Source organism: Epinephelus fuscoguttatus, linkage group LG14 (assembly GCF_011397635.1).
Source record: "Epinephelus fuscoguttatus linkage group LG14, E.fuscoguttatus.final_Chr_v1".
In the NCBI taxonomy this organism is placed as follows: Eukaryota; Metazoa; Chordata; class Actinopteri; order Perciformes; family Serranidae; genus Epinephelus; species Epinephelus fuscoguttatus.
In genome coordinates, this window is record NC_064765.1 from 19,495,465 (window position 1) to 19,515,144 (window position 19,680).

The 19,680-nt window shown below is 39.9% G+C and overlaps 1 protein-coding gene across 2 annotated transcripts in view; it reads right to left on the reverse strand.

Annotated features, from left to right (window-relative positions):
• Window positions 1–19,680, reverse strand: part of myo6b (myosin VIb) — a 62,863-nt gene that overhangs the window by 36,297 nt on the left and 6,886 nt on the right. For both annotated transcript variants that reach the window (XM_049596576.1, XM_049596575.1), the window contains exons 3-15: window positions 18,197–18,266; window positions 18,016–18,089; window positions 16,284–16,413; window positions 15,149–15,254; window positions 14,764–14,819; window positions 14,579–14,676; window positions 14,318–14,482; window positions 12,303–12,383; window positions 6,252–6,432; window positions 5,425–5,569; window positions 3,755–3,912; window positions 3,365–3,456; window positions 2,817–2,889 (exon numbers count right to left, since the gene is read on the reverse strand). In XM_049596576.1, coding sequence (XP_049452533.1) covers window positions 2,817–2,889; window positions 3,365–3,456; window positions 3,755–3,912; window positions 5,425–5,569; window positions 6,252–6,432; window positions 12,303–12,383; window positions 14,318–14,482; window positions 14,579–14,676; window positions 14,764–14,819; window positions 15,149–15,254; window positions 16,284–16,413; window positions 18,016–18,089; window positions 18,197–18,266 — 1,429 coding nt within the window. The remainder of the gene's footprint in view (window positions 1–2,816; window positions 2,890–3,364; window positions 3,457–3,754; window positions 3,913–5,424; window positions 5,570–6,251; window positions 6,433–12,302; window positions 12,384–14,317; window positions 14,483–14,578; window positions 14,677–14,763; window positions 14,820–15,148; window positions 15,255–16,283; window positions 16,414–18,015; window positions 18,090–18,196; window positions 18,267–19,680) is intronic.

Sequence of the window (19,680 nt, forward strand, 5' to 3'; positions counted from 1 at the left end):
CCCTACGGAGGTATTTGGGAGGGGGTGAGGTGGGAACCACAGCGGCTATCATTATGCAGGAGTTATAAAAGCACTAAACATTCAGTTTATGACATTTATTGGAAATTTCCACTGTTTACTGTTTCTGGTTGTGAATATTCAAGGCACAAAACGTGTTCATCAGGATGCTCATTTAGCCATATATCTGAATTATTCATGCAGCATGCTGTTTGGAATATAATCTAATAGCCAAGGACCTCTGAAAAAAAAAAAATCTGCATGAACAAGCACCTGTGCATAAATCCCCCGAAGATTGATGAGTGAATTAATGGCCAACCCAAACGGTCATTTGCAAGTCATAAATGTTATTCACGGCTGTCAGTTAACCTCGCACCTGAATAATCACAGCCTTTGAAATACAAATCAAACTGCTTCACCTTGATACACTGACTACTTCATCCCATTAATTCGAGGATTCACTCGAGGACAGACACAACAAAAACAAGGGGGTGTTATTTCGCCAGGCTTCCCGTTGCACAAAAGAGACCATAAAACCCACAAATACTCATTACGCCTGCTCCCGTCAGACACACGGATATGCCATCTCCTTGGATAATGAGAAGTCGGTATTTTTGTCCCCCTGACAGGTGTATTTTCGCTGCTCTGACGTGTAGCCCAGAGCACGAGGAATGGCCCAAATGAATGCCATGTGGGTGAGCTGATGTTGTACTTGAACCATCCTCAGTGCACTTGTGGTGTGTGGGCTAAACAGACAGCCACAGTTTGTGCTTGCAGAAGCCCTCAAAGGCCACACTTCATCTTAATGATGTCTCTGAGTGTCACTCTATGTACCTGTTTTCCCTTCCGAAGATCACCCAAGGTGCACATACATGTAGGTATCAATACAAATACTCCCACATGTGTATACCATTGATATTAGTCATTTGAAACCAGCTCAAGACAGATATCTTATCATTGAGATCATTTGAGTTAGTTTGAGTTTCTTAAGTTTTAGTTTAGTCTCCAACTTAGTTTATTACTTTTCACATTTAAAGGTTCGGTGTGTAAAGTTTAGGGGGATTTAGTCACATCTAGCAGTGAGGACTGCACATTGCAACCAGTTGAAACTTCCTCTGGTTAGAATTCCTTCAGTGTTCATTGTTTAGAAGGTTTGTGCCAGGAGTTAATTATCAACAGAGGTCTCTTTTTCTCCCAGAAAAATGGACCTGGTGATTCAAACTGGTAAAATCACTCAATTAACACAGTTTCATGTTATAAATCAGAGTATCTCCAACACTGAGCAGAGGGGCTGCTAACTACACTGTAATGGCAAAAAAGTGAATTGCCCTATTTAGAGCCAGCGTTTGGTTTGTCAGCTCTTGGCCACTGTAGAAACATGGCCGTGCAACATGGCGGACTCTGTGGACAAGGACCCACCCCCTAGGAAGATATAAACGGCTCATCATTCTAATGCGGTATTTATACTTTTGCACTAAATCGAGGCCATACCCTACGTCATAGCCTGACATGCACCACCCTGGAAATGTAATTACATGTTGTGGCAACGCAGACCTCCTGTCTATTCTTGTTAGCTGAAACCATTTCCCTCAGTGGAAACGAAGCTTTTATTTACTTTAATGTCACAGATGATAAACAATAAATGGTGAAGACAGGCTTCATATGAGCAGGGTAAATCTCCGCTAGGCTAATTTATACAATGTAAAATGCCATAGGCTGGCGCTAATAACGTTAGCATGTTGTATTTGTTTTAGAAACGTGTAGCGTAAGACAGTTGTTTTGTCAATGAACCTTGTGAATTGTAATGGAGCCAAATTTTGTAATGTTACCTTTGTTAAATGTTACTGTTGTCCCTGGCTTCGTATGAGTAGAAGAAAAGTCTGCTAGCCGCTAGGCTAATTTATACAATGTAAAATACCATAGACTTGTGCTAAAAACATTAGCATGTTGTATTTGAGGGGAAAATGTGTCCAGATAAAGACAAGTGCTTTGTCTGTGAATGCTTCGAGTTACAGTGAAGCCAATTTATTTATCTGCATTTGAAAAGTCATGTTTAATGTGTGTTTAATGTGTGTTTTGAATCAACTAAACTTTACAGCACTTCACAGAAACCCCGCCACCGACAAGTGTTTTGGAGGTGTAACTACAGAGTGACACAGACACACCACCACACAAGTATAAATGCTCACAACTGTGTAGGCCACGTGCATAGGCCATGGCATCGGCTCTGCATAGAGCTGACGCACAAGTACAAATCCGAGGTAACATAAACACAAAGACGCTTATTTTCAGGTGATTATAAACTAAGGAAAATATATTAATTATATAAAATACCATTTCTGCCAGGTTATCCCCCAAAGTCCTACACACTGGGCCTTCACATAAAAAGATCTATAAAAGGAAAAAAAGAAATAAAATCTAGTATAAAATATGAATGGGGTTGGGGTTGGTCTGCTTCCAATTAAGTAATACGAGTCTTCTGGCTAAAAGACTAATGTAAGCAATGCAATTTGACTGCACCTTCGAGAGATGATTGTCCTCACACTGAATACCAAAATGTCTGTAAGAGGATTTAGATATATTGTTCCTCCAAGTGTCTTAGACAGTGCTTCAAAAATGGGGGACCAGTAAGCAGAGAGCCCCAGGCAAGACCAGAATGTATGAGCTCGTGTTGCAGGTGAATTTTAGATATTTTTTAAGTTTCAGAGAGGCGGTACATTTTTGAGAAGTGACTGCGCACACAGTGAAGTAGTAAAATTATAAAGCTGCAGAGTTTGAGGATCAACAGAGTGCGAGGAGGGAAGACGATATAAACTTACCTATACAGTCCTGGTTGTCAACATAATGCACCTCATTGACTCCCAGGCCTTCCCTTTGATACAGCTCTTGCTCCTGCACAGACATGACCAAATATCAAAACTGAAAACAGATTCTGAAAATGTCCTGATGTAAAATTAATTTACACCTTTCTGAGTGGTTTCAGAGCATCAGCCAACTCAACAAAGCAAACAAAAAAACACCAAACTGGCAATACCCATTCAGATAATAAGAAAGAGGCTTAAACCAGAGATGTGACACATTAATTGGAGACCTTGGAAGGGAATAACGTTAAGAGATCACAGGAGAGAAGCACGCCTCATTGTGTCCCCTGAGAAATTAGCATTCTAATGAGAGGGCGCAGGAGAGACGGAGGACAAAACAAAAGTGAGAAAGCAGAGACGAGGAAGACAAGAGCGTGCCAACCGCTTCCTCCCAGCTTGTGAAGGAGTCGGCGAGTTCGGCTTGTGAGTGACACGACACGGCCGGTTTCCCAGGATAAAGGAGTAAAGCACACCAAATCACGTTAATCCGCACGCTGCTCACCCACCTCTTTGAGAATGCGCTCGTTGAAGAACTGCTGCAGCTTCTCGTTGCAGTAATTGATACAGAACTGCTCAAAGCTGTTGTGCTCAAAATATTCTAAGAGGGGAGACAAAACAGGGGAGGCAGAAAAGTCATATATTTCAATTAATTTTCCAAATTGAACATTTTTGCAAAGCCTGTGTTAATTATGCAGTCTGGGGAAATTAATTCTCAGGCAGGAGCCTTGGTAATGAAGTGTGTGTGTGTGCATTAGGGTACATATATTAAGAAACATGCTGCAAAGACAAGTGTCTCTTTAGTGGGCTGAATGCTAAGCAAAATGAAAAATGTGGGAAGTTATGTTGAGCTCAATCTACACGTTCTATTACAGCAAACACTAACTGCATTGTATTACCAAACCCAGCGATGTCCAACACCCCAATAAAGTTGGAGGAAGTCTCAAAGGGGAAGCACTGGTTCACTCGTTTGACCACATGATCGAAGAGCCGGCTGTACACCGCCTTGGCCAGGGCATCGCGAGCATTGTTTGCTTGTTCAACCTTTAGAGGCACCCTGGGGGACACACAAAGTGGGGCAGTGAGAAACAGTCCATAACTGGGACATGCTAGCCTCTTATTAAACCTCTCTTTTTTATCCCCCCCCCCCAATCAACCCAATTTTCACACGGCAGCAAAAGTTTAGCCGTGTTGATGTGACACTTTTTGCCGCATAGTTTCCCTTTTTGATCTCTGCAGTGGAGGTAGGCGACCGTTTTCAAATGAGGGTTTCTGAACCGGAGATGAGGTATTAAAACTAAAATGTGAACCTTGAACTCTTCTAGACTCTCTCATGGTGCTTTAACACAATATATTTTTAAATTATTTACAGGGGTTGACTGTAAGGACAAAGTGCAGCTCCACAGCGACCCAGAGTTCAGCTCACCTGTCCCTGCTGGGAAGGAGGTGAATTTAAAATGAAAAGGTCTGTCTCTTGCTATGATAGATCGTTACCCACTTTTTTCTTTTGATATTCTACCCATCGAGTCCCTAGAAGAAAAAAGAAAAAACCCTCATCCATTACAAACAGGAATAGCCCACCTATGTTAAGACCAAGGCAGCCATATTTTCTCCATTTCACTGTCCCATGAGCTAAATGCAGGAGTTTTAAAAAGCATATGAGTTCCTTTCATTTCATCTCAATGACAAGCATTTTTATCCAATGTAATGCTCCATATGCACGCTAGTTTGAGACTCAGTCACCCCCACCAGCACCACCACCACGCCCCTCCTCTGTAACCCTCAACCTCCCGGGGGTATAGGGCGGATCTGTCTGGGGCTTAATGACAAAGCCAGGCCCCCTTCCCTCCACCTGCTCCCCAGACACCAGGCCTTTACTGTACTGCAGCCATGCTCGCCTGCCTCCTCAGATACAGGCTGCATTATTTATGTGGAGAAAACACTTCCAGGCCAGGCCAGCATCTGGCCCTCCTGAAATATTAATCTATCAAACCTGGCCCCATCACTCAAACGCCACATCATCACCAAAGTACACGAGGGCAGCGCCAATAACACTGCACCACATTCTCCTCTCAATCTGCACGATCGTGTACAAGTGCAGTTTATCCAAGCAAAAAATCCCTCTATACTTGTGTCCCTTTTCCATTGGAGCCCACTGAGAGTGGTTTAGACAGACACAGAGGGCTCTTGCCTGCAAGGAATAATAAGATCTATTATACACTCTTTATGATAAGATCATAAAATAAAAGGCTTTATTGTGCAGGATAATGAGATTAAATCATGACACTGAATTGATACTTTGCAGGACAGCACCAATAAGCACAGCAACAACTGCTTCGCCACTGCCCATGTCGATTAAATTCTACTTGGTTAATCTCTCTCCAGGATTATTTGCTATTTTCAGACCTATGGTGGATTTACTGCCTTCACACACACAGTTCATCTGCCATTAACTCTGACAGCGACTTCTGGAAGAACTAAGAGGATCATTTTTTGTCAACAGTATCAAAAGAAGTTGCAAAGAGTCGCAGATCTTGGAAGTGCTTTTGAAGCGTGCTGTTGTTCTTACTTGATAACTGTTCCTTTGGCGCCCCCTGCTGTTGTGAGCATGACTCTGGTTGTGAGGCTGACACGCAAATCATCCTGGTCCAGACCCAGCAGGTTAGCACAGTACTCCAGAGACTGGCCGGACTGATTCTTCAGGATACAACCGCCTGAAACACACAGCAACACCTTGAAGAATCATCCTACTACAGTCTGTGGTTCTCTCTCAATACCCAGACAATGGAGACACAACTACAGTAAGATTCTTAGAACATAAGCAGAAGTGTGTCTTGGGTGGGAGAGCAAAGGGTGAAAGATTTTAGCTGTGAATGGGTGACATCAACAGCCTGATACAGAGCTGTTGGGTGTAACGTACAGTATATGAATGAAGGAGAAACTTCTGAAAACTGCCCTCAAGAAAAGTTTCAAAGTACACTTATATTATCCCCAGAGACTTTGATTGTAGAGAGACAAAGAGAAGGAATGAGCCAGAAAAATAATGAGAGCTGGATCACAGTTACCAGGGTAACAGAGGTTCTCTTTATCATCACTGGAGACTAAACAGTGGCGACATCCAAGGACAGCTGAGCTATTCTTCTGTATTTTATATTGATCTAATACTGTAGCACACATCTGTGGAATTCAAAAAAGTGTTGATGCCAACTTCTTAAAAAAATGGCTGCATAAAGGATTTTACAATTTATGTTTTAACCCACGTTGTCGAGGGCTTTTCAAGTCTGGCACTGAAGTAAAGTTTTTCTTATTTCCGGCAGCAGAAGATACAAACATGAGAGTCCAACACCAAAGATCTCATCAGAGCCAAAATATTAAGAATCTCAGCATCTGTCTAACCTGAGGAACTCCCTGTTTCTTCAAAGTCGATGTTGCCCAGGTGCAGGACACCGGCAACCACCCTGAACAGGTCCAGCTTCTCAGTGTCGTCCAGACCGATCTTCTTCATGGCCACACACATCCTGTTGAAGTCGCCCAGGTCGTCGAGAAGAGGGTCCTTCAGAGCACCGACCTTTCCGTGCTACAAAACACACGACAGCGTCAAAAATGTGGAGATAAGGAGAAAAACAAAGTGTGAGAATACAATTGAATTCATGATTTACTCTGACACTATTCAGAAATGGCTAATTTTTTAATAAATAGTCTTTAAATGTTGAGTAAATCGGATTTTAATAAAACGGGACATGGGCCCAACAGCCTCAACAGTAATAGACACATATTAAAGGACTATTTCGACCACAAAATGATCATTTGTAAAACTTCATTTGATAGCCCGGGCTATTATTTGTTTAAATCACTGAATTCAACAGGTCTATATTTGGGACAGGCCTTTAATTCCTTTCACACATAACTGTTGCTCAGCAAGAATTGGGCAATATAATCAAGTTATTTATTTAAACCAGTATGAACATTACTTGTCGTCTTTGGTGCTCATACTATAGTTTCAGTAAAACAAACTGAGTGAATTGTGGGGAATCTAAATGAGCTAACAATATGTAGCATCTCCGTATTGACAAAACTTTCGACATTTATATTTGTATGTGCGATCAAAGCAGCTGACTAACATGAGCTCAAGTTTAAACAACGTGTTTTATACGTACAAAGAACTTCTATAGAAATGAACTGCTTGGCAACCAGACCAGGCTTCTAATTGAGACAGGCCTTTATTTGTCAAAACGTGTTGCTACACCAGGCTAGTGAAAGGGACTGGGCTTTTAATTGAAGTTGATCAGTATATTAATTACTCACCTAATGTTACACTGAATTTGTGAGGAAAATGTTTTTCTCGCATGCCTCAGCAGTGAATGAAGAATCCAGAAATGTCAAGTGGGTTGCATTTAACAAAAGCAAAACTATATCAAAACATCCATTTACAAACAACCATAATATTCAAAACACTTCAGCATAAACACTTGAATGCACAGATGAGTACCGCACCCGAACAAGCAAGTGCACTTGAAGAAGTTTTGCTGTTCATAAAGAAATTTCTCTGTATTTTTGGATTCTTCGTTCACCATGGAGGAATGCGAGAAAAAAGAAGGTTTCTTCACAAATTCAAGGAAACACAAGGTGAGTCACTATGACCATTTTGTGGGTGAAGTATTCATTAAACACAGACTTTGCACTCAAACAAAAATATTTTACACTCGTGAGTTGAAAAAGCCTCCACCGACAGCACACAGCAAACAGCAAACACTATAAACTACTGTAAGGCTGCTCTGCTACAGCAGCTTTGTCTCCAAAGTCTTGACAAGTACTGTATGTATGTACTTAAAGAAAAGAGCTTATATAATATTGAGCAATCTCTCAGGGATATAGAAAACAGGCATGCAATGAAAGACTGAACAGAACACTTCAACATCTATTAGGAATCAGTATTAAACAGTGATAATTACCAAGAGCTGCACAATTATCAGTGAACGTATACTCCTGATTATAGTGTAAAATAAGAGAGCAAAATGCTTCAATTGCACCTTCGTCATGTTTTATTTGTGTTTAAATGTTGATTAGCAAAAAAAAACTTTGACAATCTGTGCACTATGGAAAATATACCGTAATTGTGCAGCCCTTTATAATATGACAAGCAAACATCCTTTGTATTGTATCGACAGCGCCATCCAGCCCCGACCCCGCCCAAACCTGGCAGACACATGCAGACAAAGAGGAAGCATGCACCCTCATTTCCTGTTTGCACTACAAACAGCAGCATGTAAATCCTGAGAGTCTCAGTGTTTACTCAAGGAAAATACAGGATAAGAAGCACACAGCACAAAGCCCTGATAAGAGAGGAAACATCACCTTATTGTCCTACATAACAGACACGTGGAAAGACAAGACAGTGACTTAATTAGCAACATGGGAACAACACACAGTGTGCTTACAACCACACAGATTTCACATTTCATCTGTAATCTATAATAAAAGCCCTTTTTTCATTAACAGAAATCAAACATGAGAACATATTTCAATCTGCATGTGGTTTTTGAATATTAATACCAGAGGTGGGACCGAGTAATGGCACTCGAGTCACAAGTCATGACAGGTATGCCCCAAAGTCAAGTTCTACGTCAAGACCTACAAGTCCCGAGCACAGACTGCAAAAATAATGGACGAAGCTGCCGTGACATCAGCCACTGGTTCATGGACTCCCATTCTGAAGCCAGTTTGAAGAAGTTTGGTATTTCGGCCATTGCCATCTTGTTTTTTTTGGAGCCAGAAGTGACCATATTTGGGCGAGAGGCTGGTGCTATGAATCTGACGCAGATGCCTAGGGCACTATCGGCAGACGGCCCCTCACTCAAAGTGGCCCACTACTGTGTAACTTTAACCCTTACTAAAATGTAACTGGGTGAGTTATACAAAAATTCACACGCTGTACGGTCGTCATGAAGAGGGAAACTAGCTAAAGAGATCAAAACCGTTTTTTTGTGCCAGACTGTAAACATGTTTACTTCTGCTGTAAAGTTGGGCATGTTAACAATGGGGTCTGTGGGGATTGACTCGCTTCTGGTGCCAGCCTCAAGTGGCCATTTGAGGAACTGCAGTTTTTGGCACTTTGGAGTTAGCTTCATTTTTTAGCCAAGTTCCAAGTGCTAAACTTTAAGTTTCGAGTCCTAAACAAGTCATAACATGCCCTTCACCCAATGTCATGCCATTTTCACAACAGAGAAATTTCATGAATGCTTTTTAAAATGTGTTCTTATTTGTTAAAACAAGTTTGTTGGAAGAAGTTGCATCTCCATCTGTAATTTTTGACCCGCATGTTTGGCATACTGCAATTTGTTTTTTGTTGATCGACGCATAGTTTTTCTAGGCAAACAAAATTAACAATAAATTGGTATCATTTTTTACAACTGGCACTAAGTAACGTAACATTAGTTCTCTCGAGGTTCCCTCCTGCAACCTGATTGGATGCTGTCAGATTGGTTTAAACAAAGTGGATCTAGGGAATTAACTGTCAAATTGCTGGGAATGTATATTAATGTTAGCTGATTCTGGAAATGGAGGGAAATGAATTGATTCGTGGCACGCTTTATAAATAAGATAATCTTGGAGAATATTTTGGACCCAAAGTTTTTATTCTAGGTTTACACCTGACAAACATCTTGCATCCAAGAGAATTATCTCACTCTTTCGGAAAAAGACTGGAAAACCAAAGCTGATTCATTGGATTAGAGAGTTATCTATGATTCCAATTTTGGAAAAGATGACATATGCCATTAGAGGGAAACAATAAGTCTTTGAAATAATTTGGGGTCCTTTCCTACAATACATGGAGAATGTTGATGTAAGTATTGTGATGAAGTAGTAGTGGTCCTCTGCAGTTGTCTGAATCATTTAAAATCCTATTAATACTTGACTGTATCAGTATGTTCCATGTGAACTCTGTCTTTAAATTTGAAACAAGGCACAAACAATGAAAGCATGACATGGCTATAACAATAGGGGACCCCCTTTGGAAAACAGTGTTTATCTTATCATGTATAATTTATCATTATTATTTTTGTTGTTTGCATTTTGTAGTCTTTAAATTGTCTGACATGTAAGGGAAGGACAATAATCTGTGTGCTTTCAATATTCTTCTGGATGAGAACACGGTTGCTTCCCAATACTTATAAGGTATTTGAAAATTAATAAAGAAAAAAAAAGATCTCTGAGCTCAGGGGAAAGTATCAAGTATTGTCTCAAGTCACTGGTGTTGAAGTCCAAGCTGAGTTGCCAGTATTTATTTATTACTTTTTAAAAATTTTGTCCAGTCGAGTCTGAAGTTATCAAATTTGTGACTCAAGTCATTGGACTCAAGTCCACATCTCTGATTAATACATAGAGCAGTTAAAAACCTGGACTGAGGGGGTGACAATGAAACCAAAGCACAGCTAATCAAACACCAGCTGCCTCTGAACGTCTACAAATAAAGTATGACTAGTCCATACCCATTGAGTGCACAGATGCCCACGTACAGTTTCACATGGTGTGTGTTTGGGATACAGGTCATAGGAAATTGCAGATTAAATAGTCAGCTGAACGCATTAAGAAGAGAGACAGACAGAGTATTTTTGTGAATTTGATGACGATTGCAGCCACAGCGATCGGTCGCATTTTAGCCATTTATAAGCATTTTTCTGTTGTTATAGCGCCACCCAGTTGCCAATTAGAGTTAAAGTTCTCCAGTCACCTTGAGGCGTCCTGTTCTACATATCTACCAAGTTTAGTAAAAATCGATATGGCAGTTAGGCCTAGATAAGAAATTAGCTCTCTAGCGCCCCCATTTTGTTTGATGGGGTCAATAATGGAGGGGTCCCCTCAGATTATGTGTGGTCATATGCCTACAAAGTTGCGTGGTGATCGGTGAAACCCTTGAGATGTTATACACCTTTATGTGATGAGCCACGCCCTCTGCAATATTCATTGCCTTATAGAAGCTCAGTTTTAGTAAGTTTTCCAACTTTTGCCAAGAGGGAACTTTAGATATTGGTCCCTAGATTATGTTCACCGAGTTTCATGCAGATCGGTCAAACTTCCTAGGAAGAGATCGATTTTAAGTGTTTTTCAAAAAATTCAAAATGGTGGAAAATCTATATAACCGGAAGTTATGGGTTCTTGAGGCAAATTTGTTCCTCATGAGGAGAGGCATCTCTGTGCAAAGTTTCATGTCTCTGCGACATACGGGGCATGAGATATGCCCATTCAAAGTTTGCAATTGGTTGCTATAGCGCCCCCCTTTGGCCAATTGATGTAATATTGCTTCATTCGCATCCTCCCATGACCCTCTACCACTGTGCCAAATTTCACATGGATTGACCAAGTCAGTGAGGAGAAAAACGTGGAACAGACACACACACACAGAGTTTTCGTCATTCTGTAGTAAGATGTTGCTGGGGAAAAAAGTCTTTTCATCAGGGGTAAAGTATGAAGTACTGTCAAATCAAAAGGCTCAAGTGCAAGTTATCTCTCAAGTCACTCGTGTTAAAATCCAAACCAAGTTGTTTTTTATTTACAAGTCGAGTTTGAAGTCATCAAATCTGTGACTCAATTCTGACTTGGACTGAGTCCCCATCTCTGATTAATACATAAAGCAGTAAAAAACCTGGACTTAGGGGGGTCACAGTGAAGCCAAAGCACGGCTAATCTCACACCAGCTGCTTCTGAACTTCTAGAAATAAAGTGTGATTACAATATTTCAGAGAAAAAGCAGAATACAGAGCAAATTAAATTACATATAAAAATCAAAGAATACAGTAGCTTATGATTGGCCTCTAAGGTAAAAACAAAAGTTCAATCATTGCATTTCTCTGAACGTACTCGGCTAAATAAACCCATTAATAACAACTGAAACCACTTCCTTTGTTTACCACTTTCTCACCTGATCTCCCTGAAACTTTGATCAGCATTAAAGAAGATATTCTATCTTAGAAAACAAGGAGTGAAATGAACATGTATAATTAGTCCCTGAGAGAGAAACATGTCACACTTACTCTCCTAATTGTTTCATGATATTAATTACACATCTCCTGCAGGCTGTGCAGCCACCGCTTCTTTTTCATGTCATACATAATTCATCAAATACACAGACCTGAACTAATTTCTTAGCATGAAATATTCTTCTTATTCTTCTTATTCTTATTGACCAATTCCTGCTTGGCGTTTCATGTCTGCAGCTGATTTCTTTAAACGTGTGTCTGGGCTTTGCTTTCAGTGCTTACTCACTGTTATTGGGGAAAAGATTAATGCACATGTACTGTATCTGTAGGATTTATTGCACAGGAGAGAATCAAAAAGTGCAGCATTACAATACAGTCTTTGCCTTTGCTCCTTAACTGTAATACAAGTGTCCAAAGTAATCATGTATCGTGGTTGGAGTGATGAGACCAGAACAGAACGTGACATTACCTCGGGGCTCTTGCGGTTCTGCATGATTTGCTTATCAGAGTCCTTACTGGCGAAGTATCTGGTGCATCCTCGGTTCAGGTACTGCAACGGAGAAAAATCAGCTTAAAAAACATTTAAACACAATCAGTGTTTTGATAAATTAAATTCAGGCACAGTGTAAATGCATTTCACTGGTGGCGACAAACCTGCTGGGGATATTTGTATTGATTTCCATCGTCTAAAAGATTTACTTTGTTGTCTTCCTAATATTGCTCCACAGCTGACTAGTGGTGAATCACGTGAAGTAATTGCCTCTGTTGATGTGGGTGTCACCTCGGGGACCTGATATAATGACACTATGATAAACATCTTAAGGAACAGCTTGAGCTGCTTGTTGTTCCGGTAAGTGTTGTTTTGTCGAGCATGTGGAGGAAAATAAAGGCTACGGTAAACACCTTTATGCTCTCTGACTTTGCCCCCGCTGAGCTGATAATTGCATTCAGAAGGGAAAGAAGTCAATTGAGAAATATTTTGTCACTGAGGGGGATTTTGATTTCACATGGGAGGACGTGTTGACATGATGAAAAGATAAGCTTCTGTGACATCTAGTGGGCTTCCTCAGAACTACCAACCTACGTGCACTCCAAAATACTATTAAATGCAATTTAATTACATTAAAAGCAGCTTTTAAAATAATTTCTGTCTCTTCCAAAAACAGGACCATAACTTCTCACCTTCATTTCACTTTGGAGTGTCACAGCTGAAATTCTCTTGGGTCACAAAACAGTAGAGGTCTACAGAGACGCCATTATGTCTATCTGTAACTGTTCAACCAATATAATAATATCTGTATTTGTATTTGGATAGAGGACTGAAAGTGGCCATGGTTTATACCGTAAGTCACGTTAAATCAGGCAGATGTTGTATTTTCTAACCTAAAACTAGTTGGATGCATCTGTTGTGCCTTCATCAAGTTGCTTTATTAAAGGCGTATAATACATTAATACATTGTCCCCACCACATGGAATACCATTTAAGTCAATATTGAATAAATACATGAATAAATATGGCCATGAAATAAATCCTTGAAAAAAAGGAAATAAATATACAATCACATAAATAAATGTAAATATAAATATTAAAATAAGTCAGTATATTTTAACATATAAATAATGAAGATTTTCAATAAAACTTTATTAGATATTTAAAGGACTACTTCTATTTATTTCAGGGGATTTTATTTCATAATTCCACATTAATTTCCCAGCTCATTTAATTTCCAATTGTTTATATAAACATGAAATATTGGTAGGGTAAATATTAACTGAAATATAAGGTAAAACATATATAATTAATATAATTATTTGGGTAGCTTTTATTGGACAGGACAGATCAAGCATGTCAGGAGGAAAGAGAGGGAACGACATTCAGGAAAGGGCATGGTCTGGAATGAAACCCGTGGCCATGCCGGCCGCGCTACTGGACACAAATACAGCTAAAGCTGCAGATTCTGACTTTCATTTTGATGTATAATTTGCAGGGATTTGAAAAAAATCCAGCTGCCACACCAGGCTTTTGTCTCGGAACTCCTGCACATGAAGCTTCCTTCTCCACGGTACCTGGGTTTCACTGAGTGATAGCTGGGAAAAGTGAGCTCTCTGCCTGCTGTGCACTGACTCAGTGGGGGCAACAAAATAAAGCGACGAGTTCATCACTAATGTGTGGTAAATGAGATAGCTAGTTAGTGAAATCAAAGTTCTGTGTTGCAAATAGAATGGACATATTCATCTTGTGGCCATCCACAATGATATGAACAACTTAAAGAAACAATGCACGAACATGTTAATCATGGCTTTCTTCCAAATAATGAGAAATTTTGGTAGAATAATTATCTGTTTCCATCACATTATTTGAGCTTTCCCAAATAACATATTCGGATTCAGGTACATCTGTACAATACAGTGGTCAATAACATGTGTTCTGCTTCTAAAAAACGTTGGCACTGCAGACTCTGGGGACTGTCTAAGCCCACTGACCCTGAAGCTGTCTGGAGAGTCCAGGTGCAGCTTCTTCTTTATGTCCTCAGATGCTCCGGCACACAGCCTGTAGAAGATGTGGTAGTTCCTCTCGTCGTTACTCTGCATGCAAATCCTCGACTTCTCCAGCAAGTAATGTGAGACAAATCCACCCACGACTGCATTCTGGTAACACAAGAGAAGATCCAGATCTCAAAAGTCATGTTTCACACACATCAAAGTATAGAGGAGCCTCGAATGGAATCAGTGACCATCTGGTACCTTCTCGTTGAAATGGATTTCCACAAACTTCCCAAAGCGACTGCTGTTGTTATTTCGGACTGTCTTTGCATTTCCAAAGGCCTCCAGGAGGGGATTTGCTGAGATTTGAATACAGAAAAACAATCAGGATCACCTTGCCTCCATTTGGTACATACTGTACTGATAGTTAGTTACTCATTTATTACCTTCTACAATTCTCTCGTCAATATCTTGCCCACTTCCATATGTTGTGGTGAGATATCTACAGGACGGAGATGAAATAAGGAAGACATTTACCATGATAAATAGATTTTAAAAAGTAAGACAGAAACACCAAAACCCAAATCACTGTTCTCACATTATAATGACAATAACTTCCCTTTGCGAAGAAGCTACATTTTTGCTACTTAAATTGGCAATTAGATCCAGTTCAGTGTTGTTTTACTACCTCCACAGTTTATCAGTTTTCATTAGATATCTGAAAAGGTATGAGCAGTCAAAAGGTCATGTCAATGGTGAAATATTTCGGTTTGGACCACTTTATATCCTGTGAAGGGAGGATGAATATGGGATGTAGGATGATACTCATACCTGAGAACAAACTTGGTGTTTTCAGTCTTTCCAGCACCGGATTCACCAGAAACTATGATGGACTGGCTCATCTTGAGAACCTTCATGTCCCTGTAGGCTTTGTCGGCTAAAAAAAGACACATTCTCCTTAAAAAAGTAACCCTAAAGCTCTTAGTACCTATCAGTACCAGTAAAATATATCATCAGTAATGTGTTTCACATACAACTCTTTTACTCCTTAAGTGCTGTGATATTACTTAAGTTTGTAGTTCTGTACATTTCCCCCTTATTTAACAGGGATTTTATTCCTCTCAATTGTTATTGAAAAACATTCAAATATACAAACATTGCAGACGTGTACTCATCATAATCCTACAAATAAACAAGAGCATCAATTTAAATGAATAAAAATTAAATAATAATAAAAATAATTACAAAAAACAGAATTGGGAACTTCAACATATTCAAATTATAATAAGAACATATGTTATTCTGCTTTAAAGAGCTCCCTGTACAGATTGACAGTTTTGTATTTTTTTTTCTTAATTTTAAGAGTCTTAAATATTCTTTAAATTCGCATTAAAATCCAGTGAAATTAGAGTACGGTACGTTTTTTTTAAATTTACGATACGATACGATATGATAAGAAATACTTGATCGTGCCCGTAGGGAAATTTGTCTTGGACTCAGGAGCTGCACAAGTATTGCTGCCTTACAATAATAGTCCAGAGGAAATGAAAAGCCTACTACCATAAAAAAAAACACATAAAAACACTACTACATAACAGTTTTGCACATCAGCCACTCATATATTGCACATAATACCAGAACCAGCACATTTATGTATCTGAAACTAACCATGTATGATCAATAAGTTTACAATAAATTCACGTCACACTTGTTATACTCAAAATGTATGCGGACACTGACATTTTTAACTAACAAATAATATTTTATTCAAGTCCAAAGACCAATTAAATGTAGGCTATACAATGGTTAAATAAAAGCCTTAGAGATTTTGGTTCAGTATTGCAAAAATTACATTTGTTTCCAACAAGAATTTGGATCATATTGGTAATACAGGACTGTCATGGTTATAGCAATACCCGACAAAAATGTTGTTTCCTAGCAGTGATAAGAAGGTTTGAGCTTTCACCTATAGCGTAGACATGAGGTGGCAGAGTTCCCAGTGACTTCCCCCGGTACGACTTGATGGCATCAGGGCCGTAAAGTTTGGGGATGTCATAGTAAGGATTCACAGCTATCAAGATATTGGCCACATAAGTCTGTAAGAGATATGAAAACATCTATGATTAGAGTCGCTGTATTTAGAGACAGTCAATAACCAGCTAAAATACACATGAATTATTGAATAATGAGAGACAACAGAGGCGAAAACGAGACACACCTTAACTTGTTTCCCTGTCTTGCTTTCCCTGTCTACCAGCTGTTTCTCATTTCCTAAGTGAGTGACTGGGATCAGGATTGGGTTTGCCAGTCTGACTCTGTGACCCTTCTCTAGCTTCCCTCCCCTCTTTACCACCTGGTGCTTTCCCCCCAGGGAAACAAGGAAAGGGATCCTCTCTCCTGCTGTCTCCCAGCTTGTCACTGTATCTCCTGATGCAGCTGGATAGAAGTGACTTTAAAGGGACAGTTCACCCCAAAATCAAAAACACATATTTATCCTCTTACCTGTAGTGCTATTTATCTGTCTCGATTGTTTTGGTGTGAGTTGCTGAGTGTTGGAGATATCAGCCAAAGAGATGTCTGCATTCTCTTTAATATAATGGAACTAGGGGCGTCGGTAGATTAGTGGATAGAGCAGGTGCCCCATGTACAAGGCTTTTGCCGCAGCGGCCCGGGTTCGGCTCCGGCCCGTGGCCCTTTGCTGCATGTCATTCTGGCTCAAAGCGCCAAAAATACATTTGAAAAACTCAACAGCAACGTCTCTTTCCAGAGATCTTGACCCAGTTACTCCAGATAATCCACAGACTTTGTTGTGAACAGTTTCTTATAAGAACTATTTTTTTCAACCCACCTTTACACACCAACAAAATCAATTTGCAGAAGGAATTGTGCATCTACTGCTAGCTTACCTAGCACCACTGAGCTAGCTTATGTTACAGCTCAGCTGAGAAGGACGCCATTAATGTTTACATCTCATGCCGTCACAAGCATGAGCCTCTCATTCAAGAGTAGATGCACGCTTCCTTCTGCACAATGATAGCAGGTGTAGTTCAGTAGAAAGAAAATAGTTCCTACATGAAACTGCTCACAACAAGGTCTGTGGATTATCTTGAGCAACGAGGTCATGATTTCTGGAAAGAGACATTGCTGTTGAGTTTTTTGAAAATGTATTTTAAATTTCAAAAAAAGTAATTCCTATATTTCATGTAGGTGCTATTTTCTTCCTACCAAACTTCACCCGCCAACCATATCACTGCGCAGAAGAAAGCGTGCATCTACTGCTAGCTCACCTACAACCACGGAACTAGCTAACGTTACAGCCTGTTGTCCATGAGTAGATGCACGCTGAGCTTAATATGCTCACATCTGTGGATTATCTTGAGTAACTGGGTCAGGATTTCTGGAAAGAGACATTGCTGTTGAGTTTTTCAAACATATATTTTTGGTGCTTTGAGCACCACAAGCCGAGTGCCATCTAGTTCCACTATACTCGAGAGAAGGCAGACATCTCTACGGCTGATATCTCCAACACTCAGCAACTCACATCAAAACCACCCAGATCGATAAATAGCTCAGAGGATAACAGCAATAATATGTAATTTTAATTTGAGGGTGAACTGTGCCTTTAAGCTATTGCAAGAGCACTTGAGCAGAAACTTGTGCTAATATGCAGACAAGTATAGATGGAGAAGAAAACATACATAGATGTGGTCTTTATTGTACCGCACTCTGACGTTGTTCAGAAGAGTGGCTTCATTCAAGTACATAAGGGAACCTGAAAATAGAGGACACAAACAACAAACAAGACAAATAAAATAAAGCTATTCATTAAATGTGCTAAGATTAACAACATGATTGTAAAAGCCACATGTGTTGACTTACAGTTGTCATCTACATGTTTGTTGACATCATCCTCTGCTGGGAAGACTTGGCTCATCGGAGCAAGAAAAGTCTGCAACGAAAACAGTTTCCATTATTACAACATTCACATGATGTAATTTCCAGAAGAGACAGACATGCAACAGGTGGCACTGTCTCTATTCATCCCTCTCTATTTATCTTTGATATGACACAAAACAAGTGTTTATAAGCATCCCAAAAAAATAAAAAGCGTGGGGGGAATATTAGGCGTAATAACAAGCTAAGCAAGAATGCATAAACATGAATCATTCATCATGGTTAAAGATCACAGTAATGATGTTTGGTGCGACATGTTCCCAGGCTGAATTAGTTACTGATATTCTCACTCTATTGTTTAAGAGTCTGAGTTAATGGAAATAAACTCAATGGAACAAGCCGGCTGTGAGAGAAACAAGGGGAGACATGGCAGGATAATGAATAATTTGGTGGGAGAGCAACTGGATCCGAACACCTGAGTGAGTAAGTGAGTGTATGCTGTGTGTGTGTGTGTGTGTGTGTGTGTGTGTGTGTGTGTGTGTGTGTGTGTGTGTGGTTGAGACAAGATGACGGCAGGGCTCTGTGCTGATCTCGTAGGAGCCAATCAAGTCACAAACTCCACCCTCGACATTTAAACAGGGCGTGCACTGCGCCTTTAAGAAGGTAAGACCACGTGACGTGATTACAGCAGAACTATAACTGTGTCTGACCATTCCCTGTACAATATATATTTCAATAATAAACACTCTTTTGCTCCATTTACAAGTTCCAATACCACTGCTTGTATGTGTGTGTGTGTGTGTGTGTGTGTGTGTGTGTGTGTGTGTGTGTGCGCGTGTGCCCCAGTCTGTGCTGTGATGCATGGTTTATTACTGCAAACAGGCTGTAAGCATAAACAGAATCTGCTTTGTGTGCGTGCTTCAGTACTTTGGCTCAATCTGGACATCCACAACAATAATAACCATGTGAGAAATGTCTAACCGATAAAATTGACAAAGAAGAAGAGGCGGCCGTGCTGAGGGCTGTGCGCTGAGCTGAGCCCCTAATGAGCTCCACACAGCAGTAAAAAAGAAAAAAGAAAAAAGAAAAAAAAAAGAAAAAGAGAGAGACACTCAATAGGCCTTTCATTCCCTCACTGGACAGGAGTTTACGCCTTGCAATAAAGTGATCATGATCATTCAAAGTTCACATGTATGCAAAATGAAATTCACTGCAAACTACCCCAGCTCAGTGTAGCAGAACATAAAAATATTTATGCATTTATGCAGAGTCTTAATACACTCATTTCCAATGCGACTTCGATTCAGAGGGTCTCTGGTATCTGGTGACATCTTGACATTAAAATAAAGTTCAGTGTCAATTATGATTCCCTCAGACAAATTTTAAAGTGATTCTCAAAATAGCTGGGGTATTGCAGTGCAAACACAAGGTTTTCTGACAACTTTACTAGTATTACAGTACTTTAACTG